Here is a 22,146-nt window from a genome sequence, read left to right on the forward strand (position 1 = left end):
TTCCATTCAAACCCACCATCATGGGCAAGACCAAAGAGCTGTCAACGGACGTTGGGGACAAGATTGTAGATCTGCACAAGGCTGGAATGGGCTAAGAGACCATCGGCAAGAAGCTTAGTGAGAAAACTGTTGGAGCGATTATTTGTAAATGGAAGAAAAACATAACATAATTCGCCCTCAGTCTGGAGCTCCATCTAAGATTTTGCCTCATAGTGTAAGGATGATCATGGAAAAAAGTAAGCGATCGGCCCAGAACTACACGGGAGGAGTTTCTAAATGATATCCAGGCATTTGGGGCCACAGTCACCAAACAAACCATTGGTAACGTAATATGCTGCCTTGGTCCCCCTCCTAAAGAAGGCACATGTACAGGCCCATCTGAGGTTTGCTAATGAACAAATAAATAATTCAGAGAAGGTTTGGGAGAAAGTGTTGTGGTCAGAAGAGACCAAAATTTAGCTCTTTGGCATTAACTCCACTCACCGTGTTTAGAGGAAGAAAAATGCTGACTATGGTGCTAAGAACATCATTCCTACAGTCAAACATGGAGGTGGAAGCATTATGCTTTGGGGTTGTTTATCTGCTAAAGGTATAGGCTGACTTTGCTGCATTGAGGGGCCAATGGACGTGGCCTATTAGTGTAAAATCTTGGATGAGAACCTTCTTCCCTCAGCCAGGACACTGAAGATGAGTCATGGGTGGGTCTTTTTAGCATGACTGACTCAAAACATACCACCAAGGCAACAAAGGAGTGGCTCAAGAAAAAACACATTAAGGTCCTGGAGTGGCCTAGCCAGTCTCCAGACCTTTAATCCTATAGAAAATTTATGGAGGGAGCTGAAACTTCATGTTGCCATGCAACAGCTAAAAAAACCTTAAAGGAGTTGTAAAAGCAGAAGGTTTTTTTACCTTAACCACTAGAGGCCCACGCTTTAGCCGAATGACGGCTACAGCGCGGACCTGAAAATCCAAGTGGACGTCAATTGACGTCCGCCCCTTTGCTCGTTCCCCGCACGCGCTCCCGAGCGCGCAGCGGGGAAACTGTGCTGCCCATGTCCCTTGGACACAGCCAATCACAGATCGCCGTGAATGGCCAATCGGAGTGGCCGTTCGGTAGGGGATCTGTGCGGCCAATGAGAGATGATCTCATATGTAAACATATGAGATAATTTCTCATTGCCGGCTCTCACAGACAGCGTCCTGTCAGGGAGAGAGGAGACCGATCTGTGTCTCTTGTACATAGGGACACAGATCGGTCGCCTCCCCCAGTCACCCCCCCTCCACCTACAGTTAGAACATTAAGCAGTATACACATTTAACCCCCTCCTCACCCCCTAGTGTTAACCCCTTCAATGCCAGTCACATTTATACAGTAATTAGTGCATATTTTTTGGTGCCAAAAATGTGTCAAAAGTGTCCGATGTACCGCCATAATGTCGCCGCCCCGAAGAAAAATCGCAGATCGCCGGCATTACTAGTAAAAAAAAAAAAATAATAATAATTCTGTCCCCTATTTTGTAGGCGCTTATTGTGATTTTTTTTTTTTTTTTTTTCCAAAAATATGTAGAAGAATACGTATCGGCCTAGACTGAAAAAAGATTTTTTTTTTTTTTTAAATGGGATATTTATTATAGCAACAAATAAAAAATATTGTATTTTTTTTTTTTTTCAAAATTGTCGTTCTTTTTTTGTTTATAGCGCAAAAAATAAAAACCGCAGAGGTGATCAAATACCACCAAAAGAAAGCTCTACTTGTGGGGAAAAAAGGACGTCAATTTTGTTTGGGGGCCACGTCGCACGACCGTGAAATTGTCAGTTAAAGCGACGCAGTGCCGGAAGCTGAAATTTCACCTTACTAATTGGTAATTACTGTGCCCAGTAAGCAAGTGGTTAATGCATTAAAGTAAAAAACCTCCTGTGAGTAGCAGCCTCCCCAGCACCCCCCTAATTACTTACCTGAGCCCCCTCTCTCTCCAGCGATGTACACGAATATCTAAGCTATCCTGGACCTCCTGATTGGCCGAGACACAGCAATGGTGCCATTGGCTCCTACGGCTGTCAATCAAAGTCAGTTAGCCAATCAGGGGAGAAAAGGTGCAGGACCAGGTCGGGGCTCCTTGTCTGAAGCATACACAGAGCTCTGACTTAGCTTGGGTGCCCCCATAGCAAGCTGCTGGCTGGTGGGGCACTCAAAAGAGGGAGGGGCTAGGAGAAGCAACGAGGGACCCCAGAAGAGGAGCATTTGGGCTGCTCTGAGCAAAACCAACTGGACAGAGGAGGTAAACATGATATGTATGCATGTTAAAAAAAAAAAACCTTTATAATCACTTTAAAGGGTCACTAAAGGAAATTTTTTTTTTTTGCTAAATAGCTTCCTTTACCTTACTGCAGTACTGGTTTCATGTCCTCATTGTTAGTTTTTGCTTTGAAGTAGCTGTAATTCTGCTGTGATCTCCACACTTCCTGGTTGCCTGTTTCCTTATAACCATCGTACTGGGAGGTTTTCACAGTGGTCTAAGCTGTCATTACTGTGTGTCTAAAACTCCTCAGAACCAATCAGATTCATTTTAAAAACAAAACACTGCCCTGGATTTGTTTTTGTTCTGTGAGTCTTCCCGACTCACCTCTCACCCGGAACTTCATGTATGTACCTTTAAAACCGAAAGTGAAACTAGAGGCACATTATATGATAGATTAAATTCAATTTTTAATCATTTTTAAAAGGAATCCGTTAACTTTTATGTCTCTATACCCAATAAACAGTCATTTCAGCAAAAAAAATTTCCTTTTAGTGACCCTTTAAGGATTTAGGGAAAATCTGCAAAGAGTGGACCAAAATCCCTCCTGAGATGTGTGCAAACCTGGTAACCAACTTACAAGAAATGTCTTGTCTCTGTGCTTGGCAACAATGGGGCAGATTCACATAGATTTAGAAAGGCGCAGCGTATCTTACCTGGCTTTAAGTCTAATCCAGGAAGATTTTGCGCCGTAAGTTACGGCGGCGTAGTGCATCTCTCGGCGCGTAATTTAAATCGGCGGGTAGGGGGCGTGATTCATTTAAATGAAGCGCGTCCCCACGCCGATTGAACTGCGCATGCTCCGTTTCGGAATTTCCCGCCGTGCTTTGCGCGAAATGACGTCGCAACAACGTAATTTTTTGAACTTAGACGTGACTTACGTCCATCCCTATTCACGGACGACTTGCGCAAAAAAAAAAAATGTCAAATTTCGACGCGGGAACGACGGCCATACTTAACATGGCAAGTCTATCTATACGCCGCAAAATAGCAGCTTTAACTATACGCCGGAAAAACTCGACTAGAGACGACGTAAGAGAATGCGACGGCCGCGCGTACGTTCGTTCGTTCGTGGATCGTCAGAAAAAGCTAATTTGCATACCCGACGCGGAAAACAACGCAAACTCCACCCAGCGGACGCCGAAGTATTGCATCTACGATCCGAAGGCGTACGAAGCCTTACTCCTGTCGGATCGAACCCAGATGTCGTCATATCTTGGTTTGAGGATTCAAACTAAAGATACGACGCGGGTAATTTGAAAGTACGCTGGCGTATCAGTAGATACGCCAGCGTACTCTCTCTCTGAATCTGCCCCAATGTTTTCTCCACTAAGTACTCGTGTCATGTCTTTCTTGGGGATCCAATGCTTATTTTACTCACTGAACTGCAATTACATTTATAACATTTAACATTTGTATCACATTTTTTGTCTGGATTTTTGGTTGAATGAATGAAAACTTATATAGCGCGGCACATGCGAACTAAATCGCCTCTGGTTGATTTTCTGTTCCTATCATTTAAAATACACCTATGATAAAAATGATAGACCCTTCATTTCTTGTAACCTCTGCAAACTTACAAAGTCTGCAGGAGATCAAATACATATTTTCCTCACTGTACATTCCTCTAATAGGTTCAATTACTTATCCCTTCATGCCCATTTGCAGTGTTTAGTTCTTTGACTTGCTGGTCTACTTATCTTTCTGTAAAGTGCCGGAAACTTGAAATTCAGCCAAAATAATTTTCCTTGTTTTTGACAGAGTAGGGCGCAGTTAGAACCTCTGCCACATTGAAGTAGAATTCTGAGATGAACCCAACTAATCTTACAAAACCCTCACAGCAGTGCAAACTACAAGGAATGTAAACAGATACCCAATACTGCAATGATTTTCGATTACTTATTTTATGCAGAGACCTCGTTTTCCTTTTTTGATGTATTTCATATTATCTTGTTAGAGTTTTTGGCACTTTTATATATTTTTTTTTTTTTTGCAGTCCTTTTAAAGATATCCAGAGCACAGAGGGCAGCAATGGCTCCATTGTGTTTGCTGACTCAGGAGAGGGGAATCCGTCACAGAGTATTGACATGATGTCTGTAAATAGAAATAAGTGCTCTCCTGAAAGCAATGTGCAAAACTTTACTGTGTCCGATGTTTACTACTGTGGAAACAAAGACTCTAATGCCAATGTCCACCCAGTGTCCAGTGTATATAAAAAGCTCGACACATCTCAGGATCTATGCCGAAGAGACCGCTGTCCATTCAGCTCTGAGGATGATGGAAGTGACTCTTCTTGTGACGAAGAAGACTGTGATCAAAAGGAATTATGCTTACATCGATACTTTGAAGTATGTATAAACGTCTTTCTTATTTGTTTACCCTGATAATCGACATACTAGAGGGATGCAATTTAAAGCAGATCTCCTTTTTTTTTTTTGCCATTATTTATATATATATATATATATATATATATATATATATATATATATATATATATATATATATATATATATATATATATATATATATATATATATATATTCAGGCGAGTTGTTAGAATGACAATCGGGTGTTTTTTTTTTTAAATCGTTGCCATACATACCGTTTTATAGATATATGTTCACCGCGGCTTCCGGGTATAATCTGCGGGTCTGGGCGTTCCTAATTGATTGACATACTTCCGACCATCGCATACAGCGCGTCACGAGTTGCCGAAAGAAGCCGAACGTCGGTGCGCAGGCGCCTTATAGAGCCGACTCGCAGTCCGGCTTCTTTCGGCAACTCGTGACGCGCTGTATGCGACGGTCGGAAGCATGTCAATCAATCAAGAATGCCCAGTCCCGCAGATTATACCCGGAAGCCGCGGTGAACATATATCTATAAAACGGTATGTACGGCAACGATAAAAAAAAACAAAAAACACCTGATTGTCATTCTAACAACTCGCCTGAATGTAATGTTTTAACACTTTTTTTTTTGGGTGAACCCCCGCTTTAAGTTCACAGGCATAGACAAGACGCTTCATTTTTGACAGAATCATCACTTGCTGAAAATGTTCTTGGTGTTCTTAGCTTGACAAATCAAAAAAATGAATACTGCCACATCTAGAGACTGGTAAGCTGCAGTAGAATTCCAGCTTTTAAAGGCAAGGTTCACTAAACAAATAATAAATGCACATGTTTTTGCAGGAAAAAATGTGCATTTATTTCGTTATTTTTTTACAGGGCCCAGCAAAGCATTGCACCTGTGATCAGTGGCTTGCCGGTGAAATGTCAGACCTACAAACTTCTCCTCTAGCTCTCTGCCTGTACTTCTGTATGGATTGACAGTTGGCAGCCTGGAGAAAGATTCATTGGGGCAGTGTGATGGGGGAGGCATTTGCATGTTACACCCTAAATTTGGGCGTAACATGGTGCAAAAGGTGAACCTTTCGTATCACTTTAAATAGTTTCTTTGAGTGGAACTAACCCAAAGAAAGTGTTTGCATTCTAAAATGATGCAGCCACTGTGTGTGCTGCAATATTTTGTAGTAGCATTAGCTACATACCCACGGGCTGCATTCTCAACTGAGCTCCCCAGAAAAACGGGCAGACATGCACATTTCTGCCTGCCTGCATTTCCAGGAATGCGTGAAAAATTAGCATTGCGCTCGCTATGCCATTATTTCCTAATTAGACCCAAAACAGGAGTACAAGTAGTAGTTGCGCATTTTGTAATATGCCAAGACACACTTGACTCGTTGCCAAAAAGGCTACAGGAGCTACTTTGGTGTGTTTGTTATCCATAGAACAGCCCATTCGAGTGAATAGTTTGCCCGGCCTATGCTATGGTGAAACAAAAAGCATCACAAATTGGAGTTTTCTGCTGCCAGAATTAGAGTTGAGCTGAGTGCTTCTCTGCCATTGAGGAGAAGCTTTATATTTTTTAAACAAATACTAGACCTTCTCTGATTGGATGAGGTGGAGAGACACAGATCAAAGTAAAGAGCTTTATACAGCGGCTCTTTACCATTTGATCAGCTGTGTCCAGTAACAGCTTATCAGTGTAAACAGGATTTGCCAGTTATCGGCAGTCGGCTCCTCACGCTGACAGCACATGAGGAGAGCTAGTAAGGGGCAATCCACACAGGGGACATAAACACTAATCATCATTGCCCTGCTCATCAGTGCCCATTAGCCTCATCGGTGAAGGAGAAAAATTACTTATTTACAAAATGTTATAACAAACTGCCCTCCCCCCTTTCAAAATTTTCGGTCTCAATTTGTTTGTTTAGCAAAAAATAAACTCCAGTGGTGATTAAATACCCCCAAAAGAAAGCTCTGTCTGTCTCCAAAAAATGATTAAAAAATGTTTGTGTACAGTGTTGAAAATTGGCCTGGGCAGGAAGGGAGTGCAAGTGGTCAGTAGGCAAGTGGTTAAAGCAATAATAAAGCTGGACATCCTACATTTTTAATGTTGTTGTTTTTTTTGTTTGTTTTTTTTGTTTTATATGCACTTTAACTTATTTAACACGGTTGTATACCCGCAACAATTTTTTTTTTTTTTTTTTTTTTTTTTTTACACCTGAAAGACAAAAGGCATAATGAGCTATTATGCACTGCATGCTAGCTCATTATGAAATACTTGCCTTCGAACGAGGTGTGGAGAACTTGCCTGGTCCAAGCCGAGCGAGATGTCATCTTGCCTCGGCATGTCTTCCGGGTATCGCCGCTCCAGCGCTGTGATTGGCTGGAGCGGCGATGTCGTCACTCCTGTGCATGCGCGCGGGAGACTTCATTCCGGCAAGGTCCGTCGGCTGCCGGGCCTTTAGCCGAGGATCCCCGCTGCAATCAGCGGCGCATTGCGAGGGGAATATCTCCTAAACCGTACAGGGTGTACATCCTAGATCTGTTTGGGTAGTCGGTATGGAGGAAAACATTTAGAAATAGGTTGTATGCAGACTGGATAGTATGTTATGCACAATTGAGAGTATGGCTCGTTCACTGACAAAAGGCCCCTGAAATTATAATTTTTTTAACAATTGTGTTATGCGGAATGTAGTTACTGCTCGGTGGAGCTGTATATAAACAATAACCATGCCATTTCTTCTAGATACAATATCATTTGATGTTGCATATACAAATGAAACTATGTGAAAAGTCTTTGTGGGATTGGATTGAAGAGAGGAATGAATGTTACAGGAAAGGAGGAGATTCTTCAAGTAAGTCTAAATAATATTAAAAAGATCTGTTTGCTTTCATTTGTTTTTTGTTGCTTCTCTTTAGTACTGTTGGCCAAATTATGGGCACCAGCTAAGCGCATCCATAGGCAGGTGTATCATACCGCTATCTGCTGGTCACAGTCAGGGGTCAAGTCCTGGGGAAAAAAGTGTGGGAACTCCCACCCAAGATCCACTCCCCCACCAAAAAAAAAAAAATATACGCTCATATGCATAATTACTAAACCGCATGTTGTTTTTTTCTTCAATCCACTGTACCGCAATGTCTCCTGGGAACAATGACAAAAGCTCCCAGGCAGCATCGAGGAAGTGATGGAATACCCGCACACTACCCGATGAATCCATATACAGATCGGCCAGTAACATAAAGGATTACGAAGGTTCGCCTGCCCCTGACAGTGACTCGAGCTGGGCATCGCCGCTTAGTGTAAGATTGGCTCGGGCAGCTCGGCTGCTCCCTGCTGCTCCTGACTGCTCTAGTCCTACAAAGGGAACTGCGTTACTGCTGTGAAAAAAGTGCAGGGACTATGTTCCCACGTGTTGCCACAGGACTTGAGCCCTGGTCACAGTCCATATTGACAATTTTGCATTTTCTAATACAATCCATTATAAGCCACATAATCCAGGAAGTCAAGATATGGGTCCTGTTTGTTTGGTGTAAATTTAACACCGTGAAGGCTGTGTGAAAATGCCCTTTCTTACAAGCCAGCAAGGCTTTTTAACAGGGTGTTTTTTATTAAAAAAGTTAAATTTCACAGGTACATATTGAGGACAGGATATGATTAAGCATGCAACAGAAAAAACAACAAAAACAGGCGCCACTTAGAAAACTGTAATCTTTAATATAAAATCAATATCAAAGCACTCACATGGAGGTTACTGAATACAGGCATGTAGATGAGGTCCAGAAGACAGCCAATTCTCAGTTGTGTTGTGAAGTCCCCTGTAGCAGTTGCCAAGGCGCATGCACCGAAACACGTTGCATTCTGGTCCTTTGAAGTGACGTCACCCCCCCTCACGCCGCTGCGTCTCAATGTGCGCTCCAGCTCTCCATCTGGTTACCGCACAGTCAACCCGGAAATTATCTGTGGTTTACTAGGCACTTGCTTCTCCATATGCAGCACAAGCGCAGCAAATGGAATCTTCAGAAACTGCTACAGGGGACTTCACAACACGACTGAGAATTGGCTGTCTTCTGGACCTCATCTACATGCCTGTATTCAGTAACCTCCATGTGAGTGCTTTGATATTGATTTTATATTAAAGATTACAGTTTTCTAAGTGGCGCCTGTTTTTGTTGTTTTTTTCTGTTACATGTTTGGAGTTCGGCTTCGGCTCCCTATACAAGGCTGCCCAGATCTCAAGACTACTCTCTCACTTCAGAGCTTTTTGCTCAAAGGACTTTACTGGAAATGTATTATATCTTCTATTAAGCGTGCGCCATTACTGTATATAATTTATGATTAAGCATGCAACAGTGTGCCATTGGACCTCAGAATCATAGAGATTTGAATACAAGATCTACAGTATCCAAAAATCAATTACAGTAAACCTTGGTTCTGTGAAGTGGTATGGTCATTTATCTGACTGGTTTTTAAAGATGAACTCCACCTTTCTTTTCACTAGAACTGAATAGAATGATCAGTCCCACCATATGTACCATGTTGCTCTGTTGTCTACAGATCCCCTGATATTCTGGGTTTAGTTGTGGCTTTGTATCGTGTGACACTCTGTATAACATGCCGATAAACTCTGTCTTTTCCACAGCTAGAGTCTGTACACTGTAAATTATGTAATTTCCCTCACAGCTCTGATGGCGGCAGAGATTGAATACATCCTAATTCGCATTCAATCCCACCTACAGGAAGAGACCAAACCTCCCAAGTCCCCCCTCACAGATCACAGCATTATTTAAGAAGGAAACCCCTTCATACACAGCTCCCTGTTCTGAAAGCTAGCCCTGCTGCTGGGCAGGATTGTATGGATCACAATTAGAATTTAATGCCCAGTTAAATATGCCGACCAGTGTGAACAGGGAGAGCCCCACCCCCCAGATCTCGCCCTCTGAGCCCTGCTCTCTGTGAAGTGATTCCTTTACATATGAAGGAAACCCCTTCATAATACCCTCCCATAGCCCTTCCTCTGTAGTCTTGTAGTAAGCCATTATTCTTTGGCATGCTGCAAGACAGGAATGACACATTTATACCTCTCACCAGCCACATGAAGGCCCAGAAACACCCACTATAACCCTAGAACTAAGGATGAGCTCCGGCGTGTTCGCAAACCCCACGTGTAGAGCCTGCCAGGAAGACGGCACTGCACTAATCACAGGCAATGAGACATTGTCCCGATGCACGGCTGCAGAGATCGGGAAATGTCTCGCTGCCTGTGATTAGCGCAGCGCATTGCCGACTTCCTGGCAGGCTCTGCACATGGGGTTTACGAACACGCTAGAGATCATCCTTACCTAGGACCCACCATTATCAATACCCAGAACTGGTACAAGTGACACCCATAGCCCGCCCTGAAACTATTAACCCCTTCTTGACCAGAGAACTTTTTACAATTTGGGACAGCGTAGTTTTAACTTACAATTGCGGCATCATGCAATGATGTACCCAAATTAAATTTACTTCCTTTTTTTCCCCCACAAATGGAGCTTTCTATTGGTGGTATTTGATCACAACTGCGGTTTTTATTTTTCGCGCTATAAACATAAAAATAACATCCAATTGAAAAATGTGTGTATGTATTCTATATTACTTTTTGCTATTATAAATATCCCCCAAAAAAGTTTTTTAGTTTAGGCCAATATATATTCTACATATTTTTGGTAAAAAAAAATTGCAATAAGCGTATATTCATAGTGTCTACAAACTATGGGAAGGATTTATGGCATTTTTATTTTTTACTAGTAATGACGGTGATCTGTGATTTTTAGTGATATTGCGACGAACAGATCAGACAATTTTGACACATTTTTGGGACCGTTGACATTCATACAGTGATCCGTGCTCTAAATATGCACTGATTACTGTGTAAAATGTCACTCGTATGGAAGGTGGTTAACACAAGGAGACGATCAAGGGGTTAAATATGTGTTCCCTCAGTGTGTTCTAACTGTGAGGGGATAGGACTGACTGGGAAAGGAGCATAAGGGATACTTCCTACTGACTGTTGGTATTATCCCTTGTGCTGATTTTTTTTTTTTTTACCAAATGTAGACTTTACTATATGAAACGAAAAGATGTTTTGGCAAATGAAAAAAAAAAATAGGGGAATGGGAGAATTTTGCATACGGGTGTAACCTGTTTCTAAAGGTGAACTTATCCTTTAATGATTGCCTTTGTGTTCTACCATTAACTGGGTTTAACTTTTTCACAGGATGCTTTGGGTTTGTGGATGTGTCTAGTACACTCAGAATATTCTGCCAACTGTTGCAGGGAGTGCGATATATCCATTCCATGGGAGTCCTTCATAGAGATCTGAAGGTATGGTGTTTTCATGATTATTAATGTGCGATCGTTCCATACAAGAAGGATATTTTTTATTTTAACTTTATAAATGTAAAGATCAACTCTGGGAAACGTAAACATTATCCCTTTTAGTGGGGCCTCAGACAGTGCAGAGGATTGAGTAAGTAGATCTTATTTTCTATGTCCCCTAGAACTAAACTGGCAATTAACCCTACAGTGTGGGCACAGCTGACTGCAAGGTATTATTTTTACATTTCCCAGAGTTGGGCTTTAATTGGAACCGTGAGTTATTTCTAAGATGCACTGGTATGTGTTTTCCCATGCACTCTGTTACTATGATTCACTTATGGTAGATCTGATTTCTGGTGAGGGACTTAAAGACCAGTTTTCCCTACAGGTAAGCTTATAATGAGGCTTACCTGTAGGTACTGGAAATATCTCCTAAACTTGCACGGTTTAGGAGATATTTACCATATACGCTTGCGCCGACGTCAACCGCGCATTCACACTGAAGAAAGGGCATGATCGTGCTGTTTCTAAAGGGCCCGTATCGTGACCGTCGACTCCCGCACACATGCGCGGGAGTGATGTCATGTGACTTGGGACAGTCACAGAGCCGAAGTCCGTAGCCCCCGGAAGGAAGAGGGATGAAGGCGGGGGGAAGCTTATGTCATACGTCAATCACTTAGCCTGTGCATAGGAACGCCCACTCCTGCGGGATTCACTACCCAGAAGTCGGGGGGGGGGGGGGAATAAAGATATAACGGTATGTACGGCAAAAAAAAAAGATCAGCGTACAGTCAATGTCGGAATGGAGCTTAATGTAATGTTAGAATTTTTTTTTTAGGGGGAACCCCCGCTTTAAGTGTATATGTAACTTGATTTGTGTTATATACTTTCTATGATCTAGCTGTTGCTTACTAGGCTAAGGGTCTAGGAGTCAAACACACAAAGCAAAAATAAGAAGTATGTGAAACAAACTTTTTACTCAACCGAAGTGCAATCTGTGTGGAAAAAAAATGAGAGATATTGTTTTTCTATTTTTGGCTTTAGAGTGCTCTGGCCCTTAAGCCCTGTACACACGATCGGATATCTGATGGAATCGAATCCGATAAGTTTTTTTGTCGGATATACGATGAAGCTGACTTTCATCAGTCTTTCCTACACACCATCAGTCAAAAATCCGACCGTGCCAAAACGTGGTGACGTAAAACACTACGACGAGCCTAAAGAAATGAAGTTCAATGCATCCGAACATGCGTCGACTTGATTCTGAGCATGCCTGAATTTTTATCCGATGGAGTTCCACACAGACGATCGGATTTTTCTATCGTTTTTTTTATCCATAGGAAAATTTTTAAAACGTGTTCTATTTTTTAACACTGATAGGGAAAACAGACCGATGGGGCCCACACACGATCGGTTTGTCCAATGAAAACAGTCTGTTTTCATCGGACAAACCGATCGTGTGTACACGGTTTTACTGTCTGCGAAGGAGATGCCTGCTTAGTTGTACCTAGGTACTTTTGAAGTTGATGGAGAAATAAAATCTTGACTAGATTCTCTAGTTACATAGGCACCCAGTCAGGAAAAGGTTAATATACTGCCTATTGGTATTTGGAGACAGAAGGAAAGAAAAACAAGTAGTGAGCCGTGTTTTATTGGTAGGACATTGAAGGGCCCAGGAATCGATTAACCATGCATTTCCACTAGTGTGGGCTTCAAGCGGCAGATACAATAGGGAGTGTGGTGGACCACCAATTTTATGGGTTCGTATTTATTCAGTGCACGCTTGGAGAAGACTAGATCCTTACTGGTTGCTGGCACTGTGGGTGGAAGACCACAGTGCAACGTGTAGTCCTTTTCAATAGCACAGTTGGAACTGATACATTTCAGTGTTTACAATGATGGTACATGAGTGGACAAAAGTTTAGGAAACACTGGTAGGGAGGATAAGTAAAAGGGTAGAAATGTGAACAGGTGGAAAAAGGAAAAACCTATTGTTTGGGAGAAATAGCAAGGCGCTCACCTGCTTTAAAAAGTGGATTTCAGGAAATGTTGTTAAAGCGTAACTTCATTCAAAAGAGGAAATGCCGCTCTTTCACATTTGGCACAAAATACATTTTTGGGGGGGAGCAGGCACCTGGTTTTGACAGGTTCCACTCGCTCCCCCACTTCCCGGTCGGCTCATCGTGGTTATCCGAGCGGAAGTGCTGCCTCCCGTCTTCCCCTACCTTCCTCCACAGACTTATGGGACACAACACAGGTCCCAGAAAGTTGCAGGGCCAAATGGGAACTGAAGCCCTTTGAAGAAAACAGCCAGGTGAGAGTGCTGGAACTAGGAATAGGTGAATGTCTGCTTATTATAAGTCGGCAGCTATAGTTTTTGGAGCTGCCAAGTTTTAATTTTTCAATATATGACTTAACCACTTTAAAGTAAATGTTTCCTACGAAAAAAATGGGAGCTGCGATTGTTGACCAAAACATAGTAGTTGGCTATTATGCTGACCCTCTGGTTTCAATATATTCTAGAACAGTGGTTCTCAACCTTTCTAGTGCCGTGACCCCGTGATAAAATTTCCCAAGTTGTGGGGACCCCTTACAGTAAAATTATTTTGTAGCGGTGGTTGTCAGCACCCAAGGCAAGACAAGTAATTTGCACTTCTAACCCACTAACATTTAGTGCTCCTTGAGTCCCTTCCACTCGTACAGTATTAAAACCCCTTATGGTATATTTGAGGATGTACTCCTCTTTGTCTTTGTTCTTCTTTCTTTTCCCTCCCCGTCACCCCCCCCCCCCCCCAATCCCTCGCTCCAGCCGTCTTTTCGCTCCCTTTTTCTTTGTTTCCCCTCTCCCTTCCATGTATTCTCTATTTTTATTCCTTCTCTTACTCCTTGGTGGGGTTAATAGGATCAGTGGCAGCGCTGGCGGGGAGTTCTGATCAGTCAACTTAGGTTTTCTTGATCAAGGTCATCTGCTGATCTGAGAACTGTAGTGGGGACTTTTACTCGCTGTGTCTTTGGATTCACGGTGTCTCAGACTTTGTGGTGTCTGGCACCAGTGATGCCTATGCCAAAATCAGGAGATAGGGTCGCCTCCATCCTCTCCCACATTCCTCACGTCAGCTGACCTCTAGTCTCTGCCCCCCAGCCATAACGTAAACTGAATGGGCGGATGCAAAGCGGCTAAGTGGGCGGCCAAGGGCTCCAGGAACAGCCCAGGATTCGGTGACCCCTGGCAAATCATCATTTGACCCCCAAGTTGAGAACCACTGTTCTAGAACAAGAATAGAGATCAGAAGAGTAAAATCAAAGCCCTTACCAGCATATTTCTTCTGGGGTAACGATTCAAAATATTGAAGCCAGGGCGGGCAAAATGAAAGCCAAATGAACAATTCCAGAATGAGCAGTCACCATTGGTAGTTGCCATTTTCTCAGAGGAAAGGCTTTCTTTTAATTTAATATAGCTATCCTAAGTCATTGCTTTTTAGACACAGAGTTATGTGTGCCTAGCTATTACAATAAGCTTATATCACCCCTTTTTTGTTGCACTAAAATGTTTGTATGTCTTCTTTGAGCAGCCAAGAAATATTTTCTTGCACGGACCAGACCTGCATGTACGTATTGGGGATTTTGGGCTTGCTTGCAGAGATATTTTGCAACATTCAGACCACTGGTTAAAGAAAGAAGGGACCAATGGTAAGTGTGTTGCATTTGTATGTTAACATGAACATATACAAAAACCAATAAATTGGCTTGTGTGTCTGCCAGGGTGTAATTATGGTACACAGCTTTGCAAAAAAAATACTCCGCTACCCGGCCAACCTGGTTTTAACCAATGCGTGCAGCCAGATTAATAAAAGCTAAGTTCTGGTGGTTTCCATAGGACACATTAATATCATATAGTTTGATATAGTACCTGGCAGCTGGTGAAACCATCTGCCAACACATATAGGTAGATTCACGTACCTTGGCCTAAAATTAGGAAGGCCTAGCCTAGTCTTTTTAGGCTACACCGGCGTAAATTATTTAGGCTAGTAGTGATTCTCAAACCACTTACCTGCTAATTTTCGGCTGCGTAGCCTAAAACGAGCGGGCGTAAGCGCGCCTAATTCAAATGACTTGGAGGGGGGCGTGTTGTATGGAAATGAGGCTTGACCTTGCGTTTTTTGACGTTTTTTGTCACTGCGCATGCGCCGGGCGACTACATTTCCCAGTGCGCATTGTGGCTAAGTAGGCCGTACGGGCCTATTGATTTTGACGCGTACGTAAACGACGTAAATCCCGATTCGCAGACGATTTGTGCAAACGACGTAAAAAATTCGAACCTCGCGGTGGGAACGGCAGCCATACTTGACATTGTTATTCCACCTCATAGGTGGAATAACTTTAGGCGGCCTATCGCGTACGGAAACAGCGTTAATCGACTGCGGCGGGCTCGCGTTCGTTCGGGAATCGGCGTACAAGCTCATTTACATAATCTAGGCCGGCCGCAATGGAAGCGCCACCTAGCGGTCAGCCAAAACATTGCAATCTAAGATAGGACGGCGCAAGCCGTCCTATCTTAGATATGTTTAAGTGTATCTCTGTTAGAGAATACACTTAAACATAGGTCGGCTTAGATTCAGAGTTAGATCGGCTTATCTGTAGATAAGCCGGCCTAACTCTCTGTGAATCTACCTAATAGTCTTTCTCCTTGATTTTCATTCTGCATGGTGCACTACAGCATCTGAAACTTCTTTAATGCACCCTTATCAATAACCAGAATCTTTGCAAAGGCTGCAGCAGGAATCAGGAGCAAGGTACTATACACTAGAGGAATTACTATTTTTTTGCCATAGGTATGCTTTTATAGCTTGCCTATTCAGACAAGCCTTTTATCTTAAAGTGCAATTCAACTCCTATTTGACCTTGAAGTCACTGACCTTAGTACTGCTTCCTCCCCCCACCATCTTATATGGTGCTTATCTATTCCCATTCCTTTTACTGTCTCCAGCCTTTACACTTCTACACTGTAGGTTTAAAGTGATACTAAACACACACTTTTTAATATACATTATCCCTTCTCTTTCTGTATGTGGATGATGGCACTGTAATTCTTAAAAACAAATCCTAATCGATATACAGTTGTCACATGATGACACAGCTGATGTACACCCCGTACTCTTGCTTTTCAGTCGAATCCTATATTTACACACTAAATTACTGTGTGCTCATATTGTGCTATACTTATATATTTAATTTTAATGTAAACTTGCCACAAACACATGCGTTTTAACTTGAGCATATAATATACATACATAGGGGCAGATCCAGAAAGAATTGCATGGGCGCAGCGTATATGAGATACGCTACGCCGCTGTAACTTGTTGTAGCTTTGAATCCTCAAAGAATTTGCACCGTAAGTTACGGCGGCGTAGTGTATCTCTCGCGGCGTAACGGCACCTAATTCAATCGGCGAGTAGAGGGGCGTGTTTCATTTAAATGAAGCGCATCCCCGCGCCGAACGAACTGCGCATGCGCCGTCCCTAAATTTCCAGCCGTGCATTGCGCGAAATGGCGTCGCAAGGACGTCATTGTTTAGACTTGGACGTTCGTGGATCGTCGGAAATAGCTAATTTGCATACTCGACGTGGAAAACGACGTGAACGCCACCCAGCGGACGCCGAAAAATTGCATCTTAGATCCGAAGGCGTACAAAGCCGTACGCCTGTCGGATCTAACCCAGATGCCGTCGTATCTTGTTTTGAGGATTCAAAACAAAGATACGACGCGGGAAATATGAAAGTACGCCGGCGTATCCGTAGATACGCCGGCGTACTCTCTCTGTGGATCTGCCCCATAATATATATTATATAATACATAATCAGAGGGACTATGTGAAGTGAAGACCACATATCAAAAACATCAATAGCTTTAGAGTAGGTTGCTAGTGTACATGAAAATCTTTGCTTTACCTGTAAATGTTAAAAATCTTGCCTCCATTTGTCCTTTAATGTGATTGACAACCTCTGTAACATACTGGAAGGCTTGGGAATTTCAAGGGGTGGAACCAAGCTGGACTTTCAAAGAATACCGTACATTTTTTTTCCGACTACAGGCAGACAAAAAAAAACTCCACCCACTGATGTGTGTAATAAATAAAATATATATATTTATATAAAAATAATATTTTACTTTTATCCATGGCTCTGAAGCCTTCCTGATGATTTTGGTTGTGAGGACCAATAACACAAAGCCACTCTTTTTGTCACTGACATTATATACAATGCACCAGCAACCACCACCATTTTTATCATTTATTTACTTGTACAACTTGTTTTGTATTATATGCCCAGTTTATATTCTGCAGGAATGCAGCAGGCTTCTTTTCATGTCTTTTGTAACTGTAATTTTTTTTTAAGACATGGGTAATGCCTATTGTACACTATATACACTCTAATTGCTGTAAATTCGTTTCTTATTATTATGTCTTCAAACATTTGAGTTCTAACAGTACCATGTAATTGTCACACGCAGAGTCAACACATACTTCAGGAGTTGGCACCTGTTTATATGCTGCTCAAGAACAGATGAAAGGATCACACTATGACTTTAAGGTACAGTATTACTTCTAATGTTGCTCTATGCAACTGGTAATGAAGATATTGTATGTTTACAGTGGAACCTCTGATTATGAGCATAATCCGTTCCAGGAGAATGCTCGGAATCCAAAGCACTCGCATATCAAAGAGAGTTTCCCCATAGAAGTCAATGGAAACTGTGACGGTAGTAGAATGATATCCCCGTCAAACATTCCCTTCTTCCCATAAAGAAAATCACCCAATATCCCACGAGGAGGAATATTCCTGGGGTCGCCCAATAATCCACACATGAGCCAAGCTTACTGCTGGAACAAGACACTAATAATTTAATGGCAGCATGCTGCTAGGTATATATGCAGTTTACAAGCTAATCCTCAATCAAAGAACAATGAAATCTCCACCCCGTTTTCACACACAGTGGGGGCTTCCATACAGATTATAGGCAGACACTTTGGCGCCGACTCTGAAGACACATTTCTTTAGATAATGACATCAGTGAAGTTAATTACTAGTTGTAACAGAATACGTTATCTAGACAGCTTGGCCCTGCATATAGAAGAGGTAATTACCACAATAAACAATCAGAATAATTAACATGAGCCACTTAACTAATCATTTAGACACAGAGGAATGAGTCACACCTGAAATCACCTTTTACTTCTAACACACACAGCATTACTAGCAGGGAGAATTAAACTGAAGCATATGCTTCACAGAAACAAAAATTATTTGTTCTGCATTGACTTCAATGGCATGCAATACTGCATGTGGGGGGGGGGGTGCCGGGGAGCCTCAAACGATTGGAAAGGCCCTAGGACAACTCGGCTGAACTTGGAAAACCTTGGAAAGGTTTGGGAGCTGAGTATTTTCAAGGTTTTCCAAACGGCTCCGCTCGACTCTGGCGCCCCCCACCTCAGGCCAAATGCGGTACTACACTCCGCTGTGGCTTGAATCCTGCTCGTTTTGCAAGACAACACTCGCAAACCGAGTCAGGATTTTTTAAAAATTCAGTGCTCGTATTGCGAAACGCTCGTTAACTGCGTTACTTGCAATCCGAGGTTCAACTGTATATTATTTCTGAAGGTGTCAACCTGCAACAGCAAATCTTATCAGTTTTACCATAAATTTTTACTTGTATATATTTCCAGTGGGTTGTTCTGCTCTCATTTTAAACCATAACATTGTGTTTTGCAGTCTGATATGTACAGTGTGGGCGTTATATTGCTGGAACTCTTCCACCCATTCTGGACTGAGATGGAGAGAAGTGACATTTTAACATCTCTGAGCAAAGGCATTATTCCAAAATCCTTTGAAAATCAATGGCCAGTGCAAACCAAATACGTTAAGCTACTGACCAGTGCAGAATGTGGACTACGACCATCTGCTGATCAAATGCTGAAATGTGAACTCTTTAGTGAAAAGGAAAATGTAAGTATTAATGTAAGGGTAATATTTGCTGTAATGGCAGTCATCGTTGTCCTTTTTTTTCACTGTTAAAGTGATTGTAAAGGATTTTATTACCACCAAAAAGTTATATTTGTGTGAATTACATTTTTTTTTCTTTTTACAAATTTTATATGGGTGCAGTGTTGCATGACCGCACAATTGTCATTCAAAGTGTGACAGCCCTGAAAATTGGCCTGGGTGGGGGCAGGAGGGAGTGAAACTGCACGGTATTGAAGTGGTTAAGAAATTCGGTTTTTTATTTGCCTGTAAAATGCTTATTGTGGAGGATTAGTTTATTACAAGACACAGAGATGCCTCCCCTATTGCTTGCTACAAAACTGGGCTTGGCTTCACCTAAAGTTGGCAACACAACCAAATAGTTGTGAATATTAACTCCCTCTGTGTCCTGTGATGTACTGCAACGAAAAAGATTTTACAAGTAAACCAAATTTCTTCCCCCACCCACTGGTGGTTCATTTGAGTCTAGTAAAAAAAAGGCTTTTTAGAACAGCTGAAAAGCAGTGGCGCTAATGATGTAGAAAAGATAATTGCGCTCCACCTGCTGGCTGGATAAAATACTACATAATTTAAAAAAAAAAAAGTTTTTTTTGTTGTTTTTTTATGTTTTTGTATCTCCTGATCATAATAAAAAAATATGCACCAAGCTACTAAATATTCCTTTAAAAGCACACTTTACTTGGCCAATAGCTATGTCTTGAACATATTTGCAGTATCGTCCTGCTGTCACACCTTTATCAAGTGTTACAATCTGGATCTATATTCGGGCACTTTTCACTATATCCCCACTTTGAAAGTTTATTTGCTGTGTTTCAGCTAGCTGTTGTGGAGAAAGCAAAGGATTTCACTTACTGGTTTGATTTCCACAACGGCTAGTGATCTCAACCAAACCAGTTACAAAGTCTTATACAAAGGCTTTTACCTTCACTATCTATTTAAAATCACAAGACCTAAGCAATGGCAGCCTCCATGTTTTTTCTCTTGAAATGTTTGTTTACTTGAAAGTATAGCCGTACAGTTGCTACAAAGAGTAAGAGTCTGTTCACACAGCAGCGGCACGACTTCGGGGGCGACTCTGCAAGTCGTCCTGAGGACGACTTCAGAGGCGATTTGCAAAACGACTTCTGTATAGAAGTCAATGCAGGTCGCCCCGAGCTGCTCCCGAATTCATACAGGAACCTTTTTCCAAGTCGGAGCGACTTGCGTTGCTCCTATTAGAACGGTTCCATTGCATTGAATGGGACGCAACAGGTCAGGCGGCTGAGCCGCCTGTCGTGTCGCCCCAGTGTGAACTGGGTCTAATGGAGGTGTTTGTAGGATCAGACTCTATTTTTTTTTTTTATGGCCCTACACCCTTTTTGGCTGTGGACCCCATTGCAGCTCCTTGAGCTACAGCAGTAGTCTAGATATAATTTTAAAGCTGACCTTTCATAAGTGAAATTTTGGAGCTGTCATTGGTGCCTAATGCTAATCCTGTGTCTTCAGTACGTGAGTCAGTGACCTTTTGTAAAGTCAGAACTTCTGATCTTTATAGTTATTACGGGTTATTGACCCAAAAATGAAATCCTATTGACAGCCAGGCAGTTGGCATAATGCATATTGGCTTTTTAATTTTTTTTCCTCTTCTGGTTACTAGGCAATGCAGGATCTCCAGCAAAAAGTTCTCGATTTAGAGAAAGAAAACGAGAGACTAAAAAAGAGCTTGGAGCTGTTACAAGAACAGATGTCAAGCAGACCGGGAATAGAATCCCCAGTATAAATCCCTCTTCATCTCATGCCAACTTGCCCCTTGCCTATTCGTACATAAACTTGTACATTGTAAAATAAAATAACTTTATTTATATATGCATGACTTTTTTTGGCGTTTTTACCTGTGAAATGATAAACTTGGAAAGCTGTATTATTGGTCCAGTTTATTGTAAACAAATGTTTATAAAGTTACAGATTATGAAACCTGAGCATCGTTTTGGCATCCAACTTCAATGCTTTCTACTGTTCTGCACGCCATTGGATTGTGATACCGTGTATTACTGCAAAATGAGTGCTGTTCTTTGTTGTGCTATTAATTGTGAATTGCACCCCAGTGGTACTATGCAGCCAATGCAAATGTACAACAGAGCATCATAGCACATTCAGTGTAATGTATTGTAAAGCATTCCCAAAAAGGGGATTAAGTGAATTTTTTTGATCCTTTGCTTTGACAGCCCAGTTCTAATGAATTCTTAACTGTACACACATTAATGCACAGCAATACACAAGTTAACACAATGCAATAGACTGCTAAAGTGAATGAACCCTTTCTTCCAACTTACCAACGTGAAGTGACTGTACAAATGCAAAAGTATTCATCCTCAGGTGGCAGTTTCAGTTCCATTTTTCTGAGAGTGTCATTTTAGAATAATGGTCCTGGTAAGAATTTTAAGGTGTTTGTTACCCAACAATTCCTCTTCCTATGTGGCGACTGTAACATGTACTTATATGAAGTCTCCTGTTCTTTGTGTTGTTTCCTTTGTATGGAATGGTGTTTCTGTCAGTCCCTCCTGATTTCCTAATAAAAAATTACCACACCTAAGCACGAGAGCGCACCGTGGTCAGTTCTCTAGCTGTGCTTGGAACCTAGTCTGCTCTCCTCCAATGATCAGACTTGTCCTGATGCGCCCACGCCGCGCAGACATTCTGGGAAGATCAGTGTGCTGCTGCTTCTGCCCTCAGCTCTTTTAATGCAGCTGAGAACAGATGGAATGTGATCACTTATGAAATAGGGAAACGTTTTTTTTTTTTATGTTTTAATTTTTTATCTACACGTTTTGTCTTTCATTTCTATTTTAAACTGAATGTGTTGTTTTACAAAGTGACCGTAAACAATCACTTTAAGTCATTAAAAAAAAAAATTAGGGATTTTTTTGAATATATAAAGCAAAACTAAAGCCACCAAGTACGTACCTCTCCTCCGGTAAACAAACTTCTTTGCCTAATCTTCTGGTTTTGACATCTTCAGCAATCTAAATTAGCCAGAATGATGCAACGCCTGTGAAGGTGTACCGGAGTTGAAGTGACATTAAACTATTATCCTATTTTCAAAAAATATATATACACATCCAGCACTC

General features: G+C 41.8%; 1 protein-coding gene across 1 annotated transcript in view; it reads left to right on the top strand.

Annotated features, from left to right (window-relative positions):
- The window catches only part of EIF2AK1 (eukaryotic translation initiation factor 2 alpha kinase 1), a 62,692-nt gene extending 41,081 nt beyond the window's left edge, over positions 1-21,611 (top strand). The window contains exons 9-15 of the mRNA XM_040356805.1: positions 4,294-4,645; positions 7,389-7,497; positions 10,900-11,006; positions 14,573-14,690; positions 17,511-17,590; positions 18,770-19,003; positions 20,676-21,611. Of these exons, the coding sequence (XP_040212739.1) occupies positions 4,294-4,645; positions 7,389-7,497; positions 10,900-11,006; positions 14,573-14,690; positions 17,511-17,590; positions 18,770-19,003; positions 20,676-20,798 (1,123 nt within the window). The 3' untranslated portion in view covers positions 20,799-21,611. The remainder of the gene's footprint in view (positions 1-4,293; positions 4,646-7,388; positions 7,498-10,899; positions 11,007-14,572; positions 14,691-17,510; positions 17,591-18,769; positions 19,004-20,675) is intronic.
- Positions 21,612-22,146: the final 535 nt, after the last annotated feature.

This window comes from Rana temporaria, chromosome 6, assembly GCF_905171775.1.
Source record: "Rana temporaria chromosome 6, aRanTem1.1, whole genome shotgun sequence".
NCBI lineage: Eukaryota > Metazoa > Chordata > Amphibia > Anura > Ranidae > Rana > Rana temporaria.